General features: G+C 56.2%; 5 protein-coding genes across 5 annotated transcripts; 1 reads left to right on the top strand and 4 right to left on the bottom strand.

Annotated features, from left to right (window-relative positions):
* Window positions 1-262: 262 nt before the first annotated feature.
* B0I36DRAFT_319778 (S-adenosyl-L-methionine-dependent methyltransferase) lies at window positions 263-1,305 on the bottom strand. Its single transcript, XM_046153458.1, has one exon. It carries the CDS (start codon window positions 1,168-1,170, stop codon window positions 358-360), a length of 813 nt encoding a protein of 270 aa, XP_046013473.1. The 5' UTR covers window positions 1,171-1,305; the 3' UTR covers window positions 263-357.
* A 717-nt stretch (window positions 1,306-2,022) lies between these two features.
* Window positions 2,023-2,686, bottom strand: B0I36DRAFT_319776 (uncharacterized protein). Its single transcript, XM_046153457.1, has one exon. The coding sequence runs from the start codon at window positions 2,659-2,661 to the stop codon at window positions 2,425-2,427; it is 237 nt and encodes a 78-aa protein (XP_046013472.1). The 5' UTR covers window positions 2,662-2,686; the 3' UTR covers window positions 2,023-2,424.
* A 2,530-nt stretch (window positions 2,687-5,216) lies between these two features.
* B0I36DRAFT_347818 (uncharacterized protein) lies at window positions 5,217-6,073 on the top strand (the record flags this gene model as incomplete). Its single annotated transcript, XM_046156611.1, has 2 exons — window positions 5,217-5,261; window positions 5,738-6,073. The coding sequence occupies 2 exons, from the start codon at window positions 5,217-5,219 to the stop codon at window positions 6,071-6,073; spliced, it is 381 nt and encodes a 126-aa protein (XP_046013471.1).
* Window positions 6,074-7,038: 965 nt separating this feature from the next.
* On the bottom strand, window positions 7,039-8,337 carry B0I36DRAFT_319772 (uncharacterized protein). The gene has a single exon (XM_046153456.1). It carries the CDS (start codon window positions 7,979-7,981, stop codon window positions 7,364-7,366), a length of 618 nt encoding a protein of 205 aa, XP_046013470.1. The 5' UTR covers window positions 7,982-8,337; the 3' UTR covers window positions 7,039-7,363.
* A 4,257-nt stretch (window positions 8,338-12,594) lies between these two features.
* B0I36DRAFT_241078 (uncharacterized protein) lies at window positions 12,595-14,001 on the bottom strand (the record flags this gene model as incomplete). The annotated part of the gene is made up of 5 exons (XM_046149818.1): window positions 12,595-13,180; window positions 13,254-13,423; window positions 13,493-13,566; window positions 13,645-13,875; window positions 13,935-14,001. 5 exons carry the CDS (start codon window positions 13,999-14,001, stop codon window positions 12,595-12,597), a joined length of 1,128 nt encoding a protein of 375 aa, XP_046013469.1.
* Window positions 14,002-15,710: the final 1,709 nt, after the last annotated feature.

Below are 15,710 nucleotides of genomic sequence, written 5' to 3'. Positions count from 1 at the left end.
CAGGAGTGTGACTGTTTGCCTTGGAGCTGCCCAGGTGGCAGGCGTGGAGGAGGGGCCGATGAGGTCATTGCACCTGCCATGACACGCGGCGGCTGCTTTGGGGTGCAGCAACGGCTGCCGGTTAGCCGCGCTGTAGCGGGGGTTTGTTTGTGCCTGCAGGGTGGTACATACGCTCGTACATATGCCCACACCGGCCAGCCCTGTCATGCCCGCCTTGATGACAACTTTAGAACTTGGCTCCCCTGCAGGCACCAGAACAACTGCCGTCGTCGTTCATCGTCGTGCCTCGTCGTGCCTCTTCGATTACTGCACCATCCGGCCTCGGCCGAGACCAAGCAAGGCTGCCCCGGCTGCCAGTCAGCACGCCAACAGCGCCTCGCCCGCGCGCGGCTCCAGCACGTAGCAGTAGTGGTGCACGTCGGGGTCATTGCTCCGCGCCTTGGCCGTTGGCACTCGCGCCAGCACGTCAACCTTAAACAGCAGCCCGTCCAGAAAGGCAAACCGTGTGGCAGAGTAGCTCATCGAGATCCACGCCCCGTCTGTCGCCAGGCTTGCCTTGACGCCTGCTGCCATCTTGCGCACCGCCTCTTCGCCGCCGCACGAGATAGCGTCGGCCGTACTCTTGTCCAGCACGAGGTCAAACTGCCCAGCCCAGGCGGCATCCCCAGAGCAGAGCTGCGTCGCATCAGCCACCACGTACTCCATCGCCGTGTCTCCAAACGCGGCCTGCTCCAGCGCCCGGCTCCGCTCAATTGCCAGCGGCTCATAGTCGACGTTGGTGACGTTGGTGAAGCCGCGCCGGCGCAGGTGGTTGTGCACGTCGCTTGTCCCGCAGCCCAGGTGCAGCACGCGAGCAGACTTTTCCAGCCGGGCCAGTCGCGGCTCCAGTTCCTGCACGAACCGCTCAGACGGCACCAGCCACTCAAAGGCTTGCTCCGAGACAAAGCGCTCGTGCCAGTAGCTCTGCTTCTCAAAGTCGGACGGCATGCTGGGCTCTCTGGGCTCTCTCGAGAAGGCGTCGATTTGCGTGGTGGCCGCGATGAATGCCGTGCTAAGTGTGTCGTGACTTGGCTTGGCTTGGCTCAGTTCTGCACAGATATCGTGTCTGCGGAGAATTATCGAGGTGGGTCTATGGGGCAAGCGCCAGTGACGTTGCGAATAGCTGCACATTCTGAGCGTCCCCTCTGCACCCCTGATCCTTCCAGCTAGGTGCGTATATGTACCTCTGCATTTCTGGACCGTGGCTGCAGTTCTTCACATGCCCGACTGCTATCTTCTTTGCCGTATCTACCATTCTATAAGCGTCTCTGCAACTCGAGCGCCAAGCTCTGTTGCTGCTGGTAACTTCTCGCAACGCTCAAACCCAAGTTGATTAGCCCCTAGGGGGTCAGCCCGGCTGGCGTGACTAGAGTGCTTTCCTTTCTAGGCATGCAATGATGTCCGTATAGCATCCCGCGAGCCACGGCGTGATGGCACTGCATGCGTTTTTTATGACAGGCATAACCTTTTACTTTGTCCTCGACTCTCTCCGCCTGCCGAAGCTTAACTCAGACCAGAATCTGCTTGGAAGGGATATCTGAAGTATTCGCCGCGAACCACCTCACCCTTGGTCCAGAAGCATTGCTGGATGTCCTCCAGAAACCGGCCCATTCTCGTGCTTGCTGTTACACGATAGATAAAAGGTATGGTAGTGAGACGGGTAGTAGAATAAACGTAAGGAGGTCATTGCTCAACATATGTGCTACTATCACGCCAGGTCTGATCACACTCACAGACACAGTCCTCAGGGGTCGAGGAAGCGGCGGCAGGCTTCTGACCACAGCTGTCGAAGCCAGATTGTCCCAGCATAGACTAAAACGTCTGTTCTGCTGTATCTAGTAACGGCAGTCGCCATCAGAGACCAACCAGCGAAGCCACGATGGTGCAGGCATGGGCATCCAAGGCGCAAAAGTGGCGAAAGCTTGATATCAAGGCGCATAGACGTATCTCAAAGCCGTGCGCGCTGGCGCTGGCATTGGACTTGACGTCTACTGCTATTCTACGACGAGCCATTATTTGAACATGCGTGAAGGGCCAATTCGGCCAGACACGCAGGAACGATCAAGGTGAACGCAACAGAATTCCTCTTTTCTATCCTCTGGCCACCAGAGATACACGTCAAGCCAAGTGAGCGGATGGAGGCGGGTATTTCTTTCATCTTTCATCAAAGCCAGCAATGGGTCTAGGCTCCCATCGCACCAGTCCAGCAATCTCGAGCCCCGGTCATGCAGGACTGGTAGCCAATATCAGGGATAGCAATATTCGTGGAATGAATATAGCCGGCCGGCCGTTATCAAAATCAGACACGTGAGTGTCATCGGCCCATCGAGCTTGGAGACATGTATGTACACGGTCAGTCTCGGTCAGCTCTTAATACGCATAGCGTCAACCAGCCACTTTCGAGGTGACCTTGCATACGACTTTGGCTTCGCCTGACCGGACGGCTGTGGGTACAAGAGCACACAAGGGCATCGCTGGTGCTACTCTATGTGCTCGCCTGGAGATTGACTGAGCTTGACTAGCGAAGCCACCTTCTTTTGCACGACAGCAGGTACTCCAAAGCAGAAGCACGATTTCGATGGACAATGTTTCAAAATGGAGAACCGAGGGCCTTTGCCGCATCAGATTATGAAGGATGGTAGTGTTGTAGATCCTATTTGCAAGGACTTTTTGCTCCGTCACATCCTCTTTCAACCAATGGTCACGGGAACAATCGCCGTCAGACTTAAGATGGAATTCATGTACAGACAAGGCGCGGACAGTCAAATTTGTTGCATCTCGCTTGACCAATCATTTTAAATCATGCCATGTGGAAGAGATCAAAGTTTCAGGCCAGTGCGGTGGCCATCACACGAGCGCAGGGTACAACCTCAGATGAAGATGTTGACGTCGTACGGTGCAGATCGCACCCTCCCACATTTACCTTTGTCTCGATTAGTGGTTGCCGAGCGCAACAGGGGAGGGGCCCGCCGCTCTGATCGAAGACGCCCCCCCCGGCCAGCATCACCCACGTGGCACTAAGACAAACTTTTGTCTCTGCCAAACCCTCCAACGCCTCTGTATCATATGGCCGCCACGCTCCTGAGCTGTTTCCGACGTCGCGTAACGACTGGTGGAGAGGAGCTGGGCGAAACGCTAGTTCACCAAAGTCACTGCCAACTATCGTTTTCTTGCTGGCACAACAGAATGCACGCGAGGGCAGTCCCGTCGTCAGAAGTTTGGCACCACGGCAAGTTCCGTCTTCAATTGAGCAAGACGGGACACTCATGTGTCGTTGGCGGGTTTCACTATCGAGATGTCCATCCCTTCCCAGTCAGCCTGTATGTATGATCAGCCGCCTGCCCACGCGGTCATATTGCGTCCAATGCCTCTCAATCCTGGTGAATGCGCGGGTTACATCGGGCCTCCATCCACAATCGTGGGTTGAGTCTCCGAGGTCCATTGGGAGGAGCGGTTAGTGCACATGTCGATGCTACCCACGTGCTGATCTGCGAGGGGCAACCTTAATGCGGGTGGCTTGGCTGCCACGCGGTTTTTTGGGATCCGGACATCAGGCAAACCCCCGGCCTCCGCTGAATCTTACTTGGCTTTGCAGGTGGATGCAGCCACTCTGGTCTGGCCACCAGCCGCCTGGGGACCTTTGACCTGAGGTCAGAATCTGGCACGGGCGTGCTCGCCTCGTAGGAACAAACAATTGTGCCCTGCGTCATCCTTGATGGGACCCAGCACGCGACCGGCGCACCAAGGGTCCTTGTTCACAAAGAAAGCCCCGCAACCTTTGACATCATCTGATGAGCAGGGTGGACCATGGAAACGCCTGGAGACCCATCCGGACTGCCGAATGGCTGAAAAGAAGCAGAGCCGGTGTTGCATCGCCCCGTTGGGAGGGCCTGGGGAGAGACCTCCGACTGCTCGTGGTGGCAAGGAGTACATACTCCGTTCTGCCGTGGGAATTGCAGGCCCCGCGTAGCGTCTGGAGTGGACGTTGCCATGTGGGCTGGGCGCAACTGGGATCGCCATTGTGCTCGAGCGGCTCATCTCCCTGGTCCTCTGTTGTCTGTGGTGCGAGGTGGACCAAAACCACGGCCTTTGGTGCACTTGCCGCGATCTCGCGCGCGCCCCCCCACCGGCAGGCTCTTGAAACGGTTTGATGCTAGCCTTTGAGCTAGCTAGTGGGCGAATCTCGGGACACCTGAGAGACGGCCTTGCCGTTTGTTGGTATTATGTACGTACCTGCAGAGTAAGCGTTGTTTTCGCACGCGTGCCGTCTCCGGAGATGAAGCCGACTGCTGCTTGAGTGATGGTCGACACCAGGGGTCGTTTGTTGATGTCTTCCCCCGTTTAGGTCTAAGGAAGTACGTATCGATCTTATTGACGACGTCGGAGGAGCACGTATCGAGCAGGTCAGTCACACAAAGGTCAAGCAGTAGCAGATCGCTGCCTGCAATGCTCTAGGCGTGCCAGGGCCATGGCCCGAAAGTGAAGGGCTGGACAAAGATCAACGCTCCAGAACGGGGCAGAGCTCCGCCTCGGGTTGTTCGCAGTCGTCGTAGCGTGCTACCTACGGCAGCAGTGGCTGGCAAGGATCGAGGCTGCAGAAGCCACCGTGGACGAGGACGAGAGAAGGGCAGCAGGATTGATTGATTGACGCGCGACTGACTGATATATCGACTGATTTATTGATTGGTAGACTGACTGATCACTTTTGCCTGGAGGACGGGACGGCGGATGGGCGGATGGCTTGTGTGGTTGCAGCGGCCGAGTCCCAGGCTGGCGGTGTACCCGCGCCATTGCCGCCTCCAGGGTCGCTTCGTGGCGGAGCTAGTGGCTTGCTTCGCTGGGTTCATTTCACAGCTGGCCCGTCCCATCCCCCCCACTCGTGCCCAGGTGGCCTGCTATTAGCTCTCGCCTTCGTTCTTCATCAGGCCATCACGCCCCCATCCTCCCCTCCCCTCTCCCGCTCTATTCTTCACCCGCCAGCCAGCGTTCTGCAAACAGTTCTCCACCAGTCCAGTCGTCCACCTCTCCAAGATCGACAGAAAACCACATCCCACAGCTCCTGCGCGTGCGCTCCCCGTCTTGCTCGCTCGCTGTTCTCCTCATTCGCCCTCGCATTTCCCGTGCCTCATCACCTAGCAGCACAGTGTCTCTCATCCTTCTCCGCCGCCGCCGCCGCCATGCCTGCCTCGCTCGACTCATCGCGGCCCATCATGGCCCCCTCGGTACGTTGAAACTTTCTTTGGTCGCCGATGCCTCCGTCGCCAGGGCGCTCCCCAGTCATGCCAAACCTTGCGACGCCTGCTGGACACTGCCCGCGCTGCCCGCGACCCGTGTGCTGCTTGTTCGGCACCTTGGATGGCATCAGGAGGCGCTTCTTGGTCGTGGGCCTGCGCGCTGGTGGAGCTTCCAACCCCATCTCCTTGCTCATGACCGAATGGTACCGCCCGTGTCCCGTGCACGCTTGGTGTGTTTCAATGGGTCCCCTGGGCCACTTCGCCATCCACTCCTCATGTCGTCACGCCACACACCAGTCCAATTCCCGTGGCTCCTTGGCTTGGCCATCATCAAAGTCAACACTGCCGCATTCCACAGGGTTTTCTCCCCACGCACGTTTTACACCTACACGACACAACATCCTCCTCTTGCCACGCTCTTCAGCGAGCCGCCACTAACAATACCATTGTTATCCGCGTTACAGCTCGACTCAACTCCTCGCGCCTCTGTTCGTTACAGCACCTTCAGCATGGCTGCTCCTTCTATCTCTGGCACCATCCAGACCACAGACTCGGCTCACGCCGAGATCCACCACATCGAGCATGGCCTCCTTCGCATGGAGAACAAGGCGCTATCCCAACAGCGGGTGGTGCTCTCAGAAGACAAAGCCGCCAACCTGAACAAGCTCGCTCTCGGTGCCAAGCTCGAGCGCGCTCTCGACCGCCGCATGTCCAGTCAAGATGCCGTCATGCGGCCACGCAAGGAGCGTAAGCCTCAATACGACGTCGAAAACGAGAAGGTCGAGGTTGAGAGCCACTGAGCGACAGCGGTGGCCATGGAGGGCTCTTCGCTCCATGAACATTATTTATGACGCCAAATCATCTCCACGACCAATGTCTCGCACCACGCGAGAAACTTATACGACGCACCAAGCAGAGCTTGACAGCAGGCGGACGTGCCTCGGCTACTGGACCGTGAGCTGCCAGTAATTCGCGTTACAGGGAAGAGTGTTCCGTCACTCTTTCCCCGCCTGGCCCGTCGGACCAGACGGCCGGCGTTGCTAGCACGTGTCCAAGCTCCGCCTGCAACAACCCGCGTCTACACCAGCCGACCCCGCCGGCTGCGCTCTTTGGAAATTTCTTTATGTCATCAGCATACGAGTCTCGTGAGGGTGGATTGGAAACAAGCTCTAATTGGAGCAGGCAGGATGGCTCCTTTTGTATTCCGCGCGATACCATTAAGCATGTTTCACACGCATCTTACGAATTGGCCAGCAATGAAATACACACACCAATGATGGAATTTGGGAGGGAGCCGGGCGTCGTTGCAAACTTTCATGTTTCATCATCTTAGAAACCTACGTGCGCGGGCCTGCTCGTTCGCTGGAACTTTTGTGACTATGCTGTGCCACAAACAGCTGAGGATCTAGTGAAGATGAGAGTGCCTTCCGGGTCAATAGGCGAGTGAGTACATGTGACAAACAAATTACATCTGACGTAGATTATAGTGGTGCCTAGCAACCTACTCAGGTACCTAAGCAAGCATGGCGGGATGTGACAACCAATCGTGGCACGGGGCCGACGAAGGGGTGCATTATCTACGTAGTCAACTTCAGGAAGTACTCATTTGCAGAGGCCCCCAGGACTTGCAATTTAGACGACGTTGGCAGAGGCACCTCATTGACAACGTCTTGGGTCGTTCACACGCACAAGGGCAAATAGTGGTGAGGGAAGGGCACCGACGCTACTACCGTGGATTTATATTCAGTGTCATAGAAACATGGGAATGCCTTTTTTCTTGAGGCCAGATTTGTCTTTTGTAGTCTGAGAAAATGCCGAGGCGAAAGTACTAACTGGCTAACACGCCCTCGCGAGTGCTCTGCCGCACTTTTTGATGATAGCTTATGCTGAAAATCTCGACTGTGTCCCTCAAGCTGGTGCCGTGTTGTTCTCTCTGGAACCTTGGGTAGGCAGCTCGACTCAACAGGCAGACTCTGCCGGGCAAACGTACAGGTTTAATGAGCCGGTGGTGATGATCCTGGTCACCCCTCTTCTCCCCTTGCCTTCCTTTCTCTCTCCCGTGCCTCACGTGCGCGCGCCCGCGCGCTCCGCTACCTCGCACCCGCCGCGTCGAGCTTCGTCTTGATCTCCTGGCCGAGCGCCTGCAGTTCCGCCTCCTCGCCTTCCATCTCGAGGCCCTTTGCGACCCACTCGCCCGCCTCCTCGAGCCTGCCCATCTCCATGAGGCACTTGCCCCTGCGCCACCAGGCCTTTGAGTTGCCTACGCGCTTCGCCTCGACGCTGGCCTCGGCGTCGGCCGCGCCCTCGGGCCAGTTCTGCATCGCCATCTGCGCCTGCGCGCGGTTCGCGTACAGCGCGCTGATCTCCTCCCTCACCAGGCCCTGCGGCTCCCAGGCCGGTCTCTGCAGGGCCATCTGCAGCCCCAGCGTGTAGAACTTGACGGCCTCGGCGTGTTTGCCCTTGCGGTACTCGCCGTTGCCGGACTCGCGCAGCTTGGTGATGTTGGCGGACCGCTTGGGGTTCACGGGTACCGGGGGCGGCGGGATCTGGGCGGGCGTGTCGAGTGAGAGTAAAGCCCGGTGCAGGCTGTTGAGCTGCTCGAGCTCGGCCTCGAGCGCGCGCGAACTCGCGGACGAGTGTGCGGATATGGTCTTTGTCTGGGGGTCGATCTGCAGCGGCAGATGTGTGTACTCGTCTAGGTCCGACATCTTGCGGAGGGTTTCAATGCGGTCGTCGTCTTGTGTATGTGGGTTTTTGTCTGGTGTATTTCTTTCCCGAGGAGATGTTGGCAGATGTTGTTGAAGGTCGTCGAGGGATCTTTGGAGGGTACAAAGTCGTCTGGAGTCTTGGGGCTGAGTCGTTTGTCGGTAGTGATTGCAGGGCAGTAGAGTGCTGGTTTGAAAGACAACTAGGGTTCAGGGTCGTACTAATGAGGAGACGCCGTGTTGAGGAGGGAAGAAGTCCAAGCTGGGTATCGTTACGAAACAGGAATCAAAGAGGCGTCATGGTTGGTGGTCCATGAGCCTGGTGGGACGCTGGCGACGACTCAAGAGTTGAGTCGTGGAGATCTGGCTCCTTGACAGGGACCACCCCAAAGTGGACAGCATGGCGGCAATGCCCCGCAGTGTGTGTGACCGATAAGGTGCTACCGGCACGATAAGCGCCTCTCCCATCCCATGGGTGGCCCTTTTGTGTCTTGAGCTCAACCTTGTGTCCGTGACAAAGGGAGCTAAAACCTGCGAAACTTTATGGGATGAATTAGACCATACTCATCTCTTTGTTCTTCAATGCGCTTGGTTACTCCTGGAAAATCTCGCCTTCTTGAGGGAATGAATTCCCGGCCATCGACTTCCCTTTCGCGTCTGGCGAGGACATTGATCCTTGGAGGTGTGGACGTCTGCCATGATGTTTCCCGTACTTCTGTCAACCACCCTTAACAGGTGCTTGCAGATCGCTTAGAGAAATGCAGACAATCACTCCGAGTCTTGCGAGAGCAAGGGCCGTTCCTTATCACGGAACCAGGTATCGACTCCCAGAAGCGCGAGCTCGCATGTGTTTGCCAGAAACTTGATCATTCACAAACGAAAAGGATTCATCAGTCGGGAATCCCCAGTTTCGGAAATCGAGCTGAATGGCAATGACTGCAACTCACTGTATTTCGGGTCCTTGCATCAAACCCCGAGAAGCAAGGGGACTTTCCATTGATTGCCTACCTACCAAGGTACGCTAGGTCCCTATGGAAGGAAGTGATGCTCTGGATAGCTGGTTTTCCCCCACGCATGATCATCACCTGTCTCGGGCAGGCACAAGTGTGGTCGGCCAGCGAAGCAGACACTGCCCCTCTGCCCACCTGATCTGTCTCGGCGAGCACGCCGCTCTACGGCTGCAACAGGACAATTTGAACGAAACCTCCTCCGCCCCCACGGCACGTACTGGCAGTACTTTTCTTTTTCTCTTGCCCCGTATCGTGGAGGGCGGGTGGAACAGTGTCGATGGAAGTGCGGCATCTCACACAACAAAAGTGTACTTGTTGCAGAGATACCCAGGCCATGCCCAGGACAAAGCTGCATGTTTCGAGAGGCAACGTGCCACGGTAACGTGGCATTAGGCTATTATTGCCTTGCTTAAGACACTGTTGATCCGGTCTCCCTCGTGGCCAGCTGCTGCAGGTCTGCTTTTCTTTTTTTCCATGGCGGCTGCAGCGCGTCAGCATTCAACTTTTTCTGTTTGTTTTAGCTTGGACAATTTAGCGGTCACGAGAGTTTCAGCTAGAATCAGGGACACATGTAAGACACGGCAGGGCTTCCATCCGAGGAAATTGTGCTCAAAAGTGACCGGTGAGGCGGTTAGTTCGCAACTGCACTGATGCGTCGTATGGTTGATGACATAAGCCCCCGTGTTGTAGAATCAGCATCTTGCTTCCACGTCGCCGAGAAAGTTGCTGTGAAGGCTTTGGCAGATGATCGGGGTACTTTCGGCCGGCGTATAGTCTAATGGCCTGCAGATTCCGCCGCGTTCTGACGACAAGAAACCCTTTCCCACATCCAAACTCTTCCTGGCCACATCTGTCACCTCATTCGTCATCAGTCATGGGCTCTGTGGCTCGCAGCAACCCGGCCAGTCGGTGAGAAGCATCTATTGCGGTGTTCAAAAGTTTCTTCTGGGCCTGCCTATCCCGGATCAACCCCTGGGGGTGTTAATGTGAGTCTGATAGTACCGGCATGCCTGGGCAAAGCCGATCAAAGGAGGTGACTTGGGCCAGTGGGGTTAGTCAGTTGGGGAAAAGGCTGGAGCCGAGGTATGAGAGGCCGGTGCGGGCCGTGGGCAGTGCCAGAGAAGCAGATTTCTGCCGGGGTCCTGAGAAGGGGCTTACGACCAAGGAAAGATGGTGCTATCCTTTGATCTCGACGACTTTGTGCTAGTAAGCGGGCGTTCCCGTTGGTGGTTGCGAGACCAAGCGGGGGAGTGAGAAGGAAGGGGGGGTTGATGTGCGAGGGGAACGGTGAGCAGCAGCTATGGCAGAGGATGTACACCAGGCGCAACTGGACTCCAACGAGCAAGCGGAAGCTAAACTAGCGTCCGGGTCCCCTTCTTCCCTTCATTTGTTACGTTGAAGCCTCTCCTTAAGCATGTCCTTAAGAGGAAAGTTTACTTGACGAGACATGCAGAGGTAGTGCATCAAATGCAAATCTGACACCTCCACATCCTGCCGTTTATCAACAATTGCGCTAGCATAGCCACCAAGGAGCAATAGATTTTGCATCTTTGCATGCATGCACGTATGCCATTCGTCACGATGCGGTTCCAGCCGGGATAGGTCGCAAGAGGTCACCATGCTAGGTTACCTCAACCCATGCGTGGGCCAAGCACATGCACACCGGAAACCCGGTTCGATTGTCTCTCGATATGCCCCACTGTATCATCCCTTTGACTTTGTCCTCAAGATACGCGAGAAAGATGGATGTGTGTGTGTGGTGTGGCATTCATTACTTCCTTTTGGCGCAGGGATGCTTCCACACCCCACACACACACACGCTCCCAGTCTTTCTCACCTCTCCCATTTTTCCGGACAGCAAGTATAGGCATCATCATATTTGCTTTGTCTCCGTTGCCCGAAAACAGCTTCCTAGACAGGCGGACTTCCGTTTTGATGCAGGTCAGGGGCATGGCCCAGTGACCGGCACCCTTGCTCTCGGCCAGAGGAAAAGAAAAAGGCCCCTCCTATCTCAAACCGATTTCTTGGGTCGCAGCAACCCCTGGGAGCCCAACGGTTTTGCATATGTGGCGCGCGAGATAAGAGACACCCATTTTTGTGCGATATCATCTCATAGAACCATGTTTTTCTTTTTTTTCTTTCTCTTTCTGTCAATTCCTGACGTCCACACTTGCAGCTTGTGCTGCGGCCCCAGGACTTCATTTAGGTACCTTTGCATGTGCAGTCCCCGATCTGGATCAATACCCGCCTCGAGATCTGGCTTGCCACGGGGCAACCCGCACGGGAGGGTAAAACGGGATGGGGGGCCATCGCCGGTGTAGAGACACGGCATGCCACTCTTTGACATTGCCCAAGCTTGAGAGAGCAGTGTTCTTGGTTCACGAAACCTTAAGTGGCGTAGATCCGGAGAAAAAGGCGGTTCGCTCACGACCACGGCCTATCAAATGCCCTTGGGTAAACATACAACCATGACTCGTGACCGCACATGCACGTCTGACGGTCAGCCACGTGTACCTGCTTCCGTCTCCCCCCTCACACCAGCTCGGTCGCATTTGTCAACTTTAATCCTGGAATCGCATGCCCGCTCTCGTACGGTCGAGCGGCATGTCCGATATCTCCTGGTGCGCATGTGCGTCGATGTCGTGGGTTTTTTGAGTTGCCATGATCGTGTGTAACGATGAGAACAGGGGATAACTGTCTGGACATGCATGCTTGGCGTTGCTTCTTTGCCCAACCAGATCAAGCCGGAGAGGCAAGTCGTGGAAGCGCAGGCCTGCTGGTCGGGCGGGCCTCGGGTCTTTTCTGGTGGCTGCGTGACATTGCCATCCTTGCCTGGGCTTTGCCGGGCCGGCCTGGTCCAGCTGTTCATTGTTCCTGAGCTGAGTTGGCCGAGCTCCCTGGTGTTGTTCCATCTTCAACCGCGGTCGAGAACGCATTTTCGTTGCACTAGACCCCAAACATCGACCAGAGTTCCTGCTTAAGGAAACATAATACTGCGAGACAAAGTCGTGGGAATTCCACTTTGCATGACGCCACACACCCAGAACAAGCAAGGTCGATTTTCAAACATCGCGTGTGATCTGGGACAATGTCGCCAGGTGGATATGCGCCCCTGCTTTACATAGCAACCCCTGCTCGGGTTCCACTCCCTCAAAGTGGACCCGTGGCTGAGTTCCACTCAGTCGTGGGAGCAGGCCCCCCTTGTTGGGCTGCACCTCGGCCAAGGGTCGATGAGCTTCGGCCGCATGTGTCACTTTTTGTTCCAAGTACAGAGCACAAAATAATTTTTTTTTTTTTTTGGTTTTCCTTCTGAGCTCTCGAAATCATCAGTCATTGCATACAAGGCATAGCTAAGAGACCTGCGTCTGCTTCTGGAAGCAATACAGACAGCGCGCTGAGATGGAACCAGGATCTGAAAAAGAAAGCATTCGAATGGGTGTGTCTTTATGAAATACATGAGGAAGAAAAAGACGAGTCGACCAACCACCATCTTGTGTGCTGTGTCATACCTGAGTAAAGGAGGCCCAGGTCAACTTGGGTACCGGAAATGAGAGGCGGTGGCGGTGGCAAACTGCAGGAGCACCCTGTGTAGTGTTCCCGGTGCTGCTAAGAAGGTCGCGCTGTCGACGTGCCAATGTGTGACCCATGCTCGTCTCCGTCTTGATCGTGAACAAGATCATCCTTGACAGCAGCCCAGTCATTGCTATCGTCGTCGTCATCGACAACGAAGGCGGCTGTGCCGTTGGAATATTTGGGTTCCATATAGTCAGGTAGGGGCGCTACTGGATACAGCCGGTTTGGCACTTTGAGCGCTCGGAACCCGAACGCCGCATCCCAGGCAACTTGCATCTGAGGAGGGACTTCCCAGCCGAGCTTCGGATCGTGCAGCCACAACCGCACCACATGCCGAGCGGAACTTGCTCCGTCGTCGTACTCCTCCCTGGCATGGAGCAGGCTCCAATTGTTGATAAAGATCATATCGCCCGTGCAGCTAGAGATCTTCACCTGGTGTTGGCGTGCCACCTTCTGCACCAAGGCAAGGGCCTCGTGCTGGGCTGGGCGCAGGCTAGGCACGAGCCCTGCACGTGCGGCCGGGTGTGGGCCGATACGTGCGGGATCCAGAGCGATGACCAGCTTGCCTCCATGCTCCTGCAGGAGGGGCGCGAGGATGTATGGGGGTCTTTGCCCAGCTCTGGTTGGTGGTGCCATGTGTCGGTGTTAGTGTCTGTCGCTCCCAGAAGCGGCAATGTTGCGCAAGGACTTACACCTGAACTGGCCAATCCGCGGCAGCGAGCGTAGCCAGCACTTCTGGATCTTCTTCTTGAAGTTGGGCGTGAATAGCGTCTGCAGAGACCAAACACAGCTCGCCACCAGAAGACGCCCTTGAGCGAACATGCATAGCTAGTATCGAGCAACCCATATCCGTGTGGAATGGCTTTGAAGTCAAGTCGTTAGTGTCACGTCCCAATCGCCCTGAATATTGAGCCGGGTCGGTACTACGCACCAGCTCGCGGTTCGTATGTATTCCATGGCGACGTTCTCGCGGCGTGGACCATGATTTGAGCTCCGTGACGTGGGCTTTGAAGGATTAGCGTGGACACAGCATTTGGGCCGGCCCTCACTCTTTCGAAGCAAAACGCCATAGCTGGCACTTACAGAGAACAAGCCCTTTAGGATTCTGGATCCCCCTTTGAGCCCCGATGTAACTTGAGAGCCCCAGGAATATGATGGTGTTGTCCTCCACAGAATATCTTGAGGGATCAAGACCGCGCAGAACTGCAACGCCGCCACTTTGATGAACCGTATTCGCGGCGAATTCAAGTCGGGACCGCAATGACGGCAGGGAGAAATTGTCCTGGCCAACTTCATCACCATCTAGTTCAAGTTCTATGACTCAATGTCAACCAACATGCTTCTAGATTTGCGCCCCATGGCCAAGCACTCACCTTTGAAGTTGTCGAGGGCTGTCTCAACTTCGTAAACGTCATCTTCGTCGAGTTCGACGAGAATCATCTGCTGGTCCAGAGCGTGCGGGCTAGGCATTGCAACGTTCGACCCTTAAATTGCAAGTAAGATGCAACTCGGAGTCTGTTGTTGTGGTGTGATCGGGACAGGTAATAATGATCAGAGAATTCCGCGTTGCGCAAGTCTTTTTCCTGCTGGTCTGACTTGGCTTGGATCTTGGATCTCGGACATCCATGGGCATTGAGCTGGGTACGCACCTCAGTGCCAGGGCAGGGGCTAGTTATAAGTTGCGCCGACTGTGAGAAACGTCCACCGAACTGGTCATGCATGGCCTTTGGGACATCTGGGCTCGGATGAACGCTTGACAGATCTGCCCAACTCGGCAAATAGGCGCCGGCACAGCTAACTTGCTGGTGTCATCGCCTGGTCTGAGCTAAACGACACCACAGTGGAGATGGCGGCTACTGACAAAGACACGTCGGAAGCTGGTCTCATAACAGCTCATAGCTTTCCCATGCTCGGCACGAGGTGATCTGCAGCCCGAATGGCATGAACACACCTCATCATGTCCCTCCAGGCTTTGCCTGCCATTCGTGGCGCGCAACATCAGGGTGGCAGAAAGCGGCAGAGAATAACGGCTGGCGAGATGGGCCCAATAGGGGGCGAGAAAAAAAAAAGCTGGACGGGGGGTCTACGCACGATGCGATAGCGTCTATGCGATGAGCAAGCTTAACTGACACGGCTGCCTGTGCCTATCATGAGTTATGCATCACAGACAGGGGGCCCGAGTGTGCATATGGCGTCCAACTCGACGATGATGCTCAAAGGAGGGTGTAATGGTAATACCACGAACGTCGGAAGTGGGCGGCCATGACTGCTGGCTCCTTTGTACGGATACCGTGCCGCGGTACGTTTAGTGCAGCATATCAGGGAGACAGTGAACAGGGTTCGATTGGATCATAAAAAAGAGCCACGCTCCAGGGATCGTGGGTCCCAGATTTCGACCGGTGAGAGAGGGTGTGCGATGACGAGGTGGCCCCCCTACAATTCCCAGCTGGTAGGTCGTGGCCCGGGTCTGGAGGCAAGAAGAACCGCGCCAAGCCGGCCAATTGACTGTGTGCTGAGATGCGACTCTGCGGCCGGGGTGACTTTGTAAGTCGACTTGAGCTTTCGAGAAGTTGCCTTGCCCATCATGACGAACCCACGTGGGGCCACCCCAGGGGGGGCATATGTAGTGGCTGGCGACGATGTCGAGGGGTCCGAGCCGAACGTCATGCTGCTGAAACAAGACGACACCGGGTCGCTGAGAGGAAGAGGACAAGCGGAGAGCATGCCGAGTCCAGCGAGGCGGTTTGTCTGGACCTGATGCAAGCGTGGGCCACTAAATTACGCTGTAGGTACAGTCGAGGTGCGGCGCGGTGCCGAGTGCAAGGGCCGGGCCGCGCCATAGCATGTGGAGACTCGGTGCTTCGATTCGATGGGGGTGCGGGGAAAGCGGACGACAAGCTGATCGCGGGAGGTGAATGGCATGGCATGGCATCCTAGGATGGCATGGTGGTGTGTTGGAAGAAGGATCCGGCGGTCTGGCGAGGCTGCATGGAAGGACAATGTCAAGCTGCTTCCAGACTGGCGCGGCAGCGGCGTGGGAGGGATGCCAGATGAGCACTTTCCCCCCGTCAGTCAGTCAGTATGTATCCCTGCACTGGGCTGGATCTTATCTATGCAGGAGGGCCCGTGAAGAATGCAAGCCTTGCCGT

This window comes from Microdochium trichocladiopsis (assembly GCF_020744255.1).
Source record: "Microdochium trichocladiopsis strain MPI-CAGE-CH-0230 chromosome Unknown B0I36scaffold_4, whole genome shotgun sequence".
Lineage (NCBI taxonomy): Eukaryota > Fungi > Ascomycota > Sordariomycetes > Xylariales > Microdochiaceae > Microdochium > Microdochium trichocladiopsis.
The sequence above is the reverse complement of the archived record's forward strand: the minus strand, read 5'-3'. Positions and strand labels throughout refer to the sequence as shown.

Bases quoted from the DNA above. Each gene is read 5' to 3' on its own strand.
- B0I36DRAFT_319778 (XM_046153458.1), bottom strand. From the start codon at position 1,170: ATGTGCAGCTATTCGCAACGTCACTGGCGCTTGCCCCATAGACCCACC.
- B0I36DRAFT_319776 (XM_046153457.1), bottom strand. From the start codon at position 2,661: ATGCGGCAAAGGCCCTCGGTTCTCCATTTTGAAACATTGTCCATCGAA.
- B0I36DRAFT_319772 (XM_046153456.1), bottom strand. From the start codon at position 7,981: ATGTCGGACCTAGACGAGTACACACATCTGCCGCTGCAGATCGACCCC.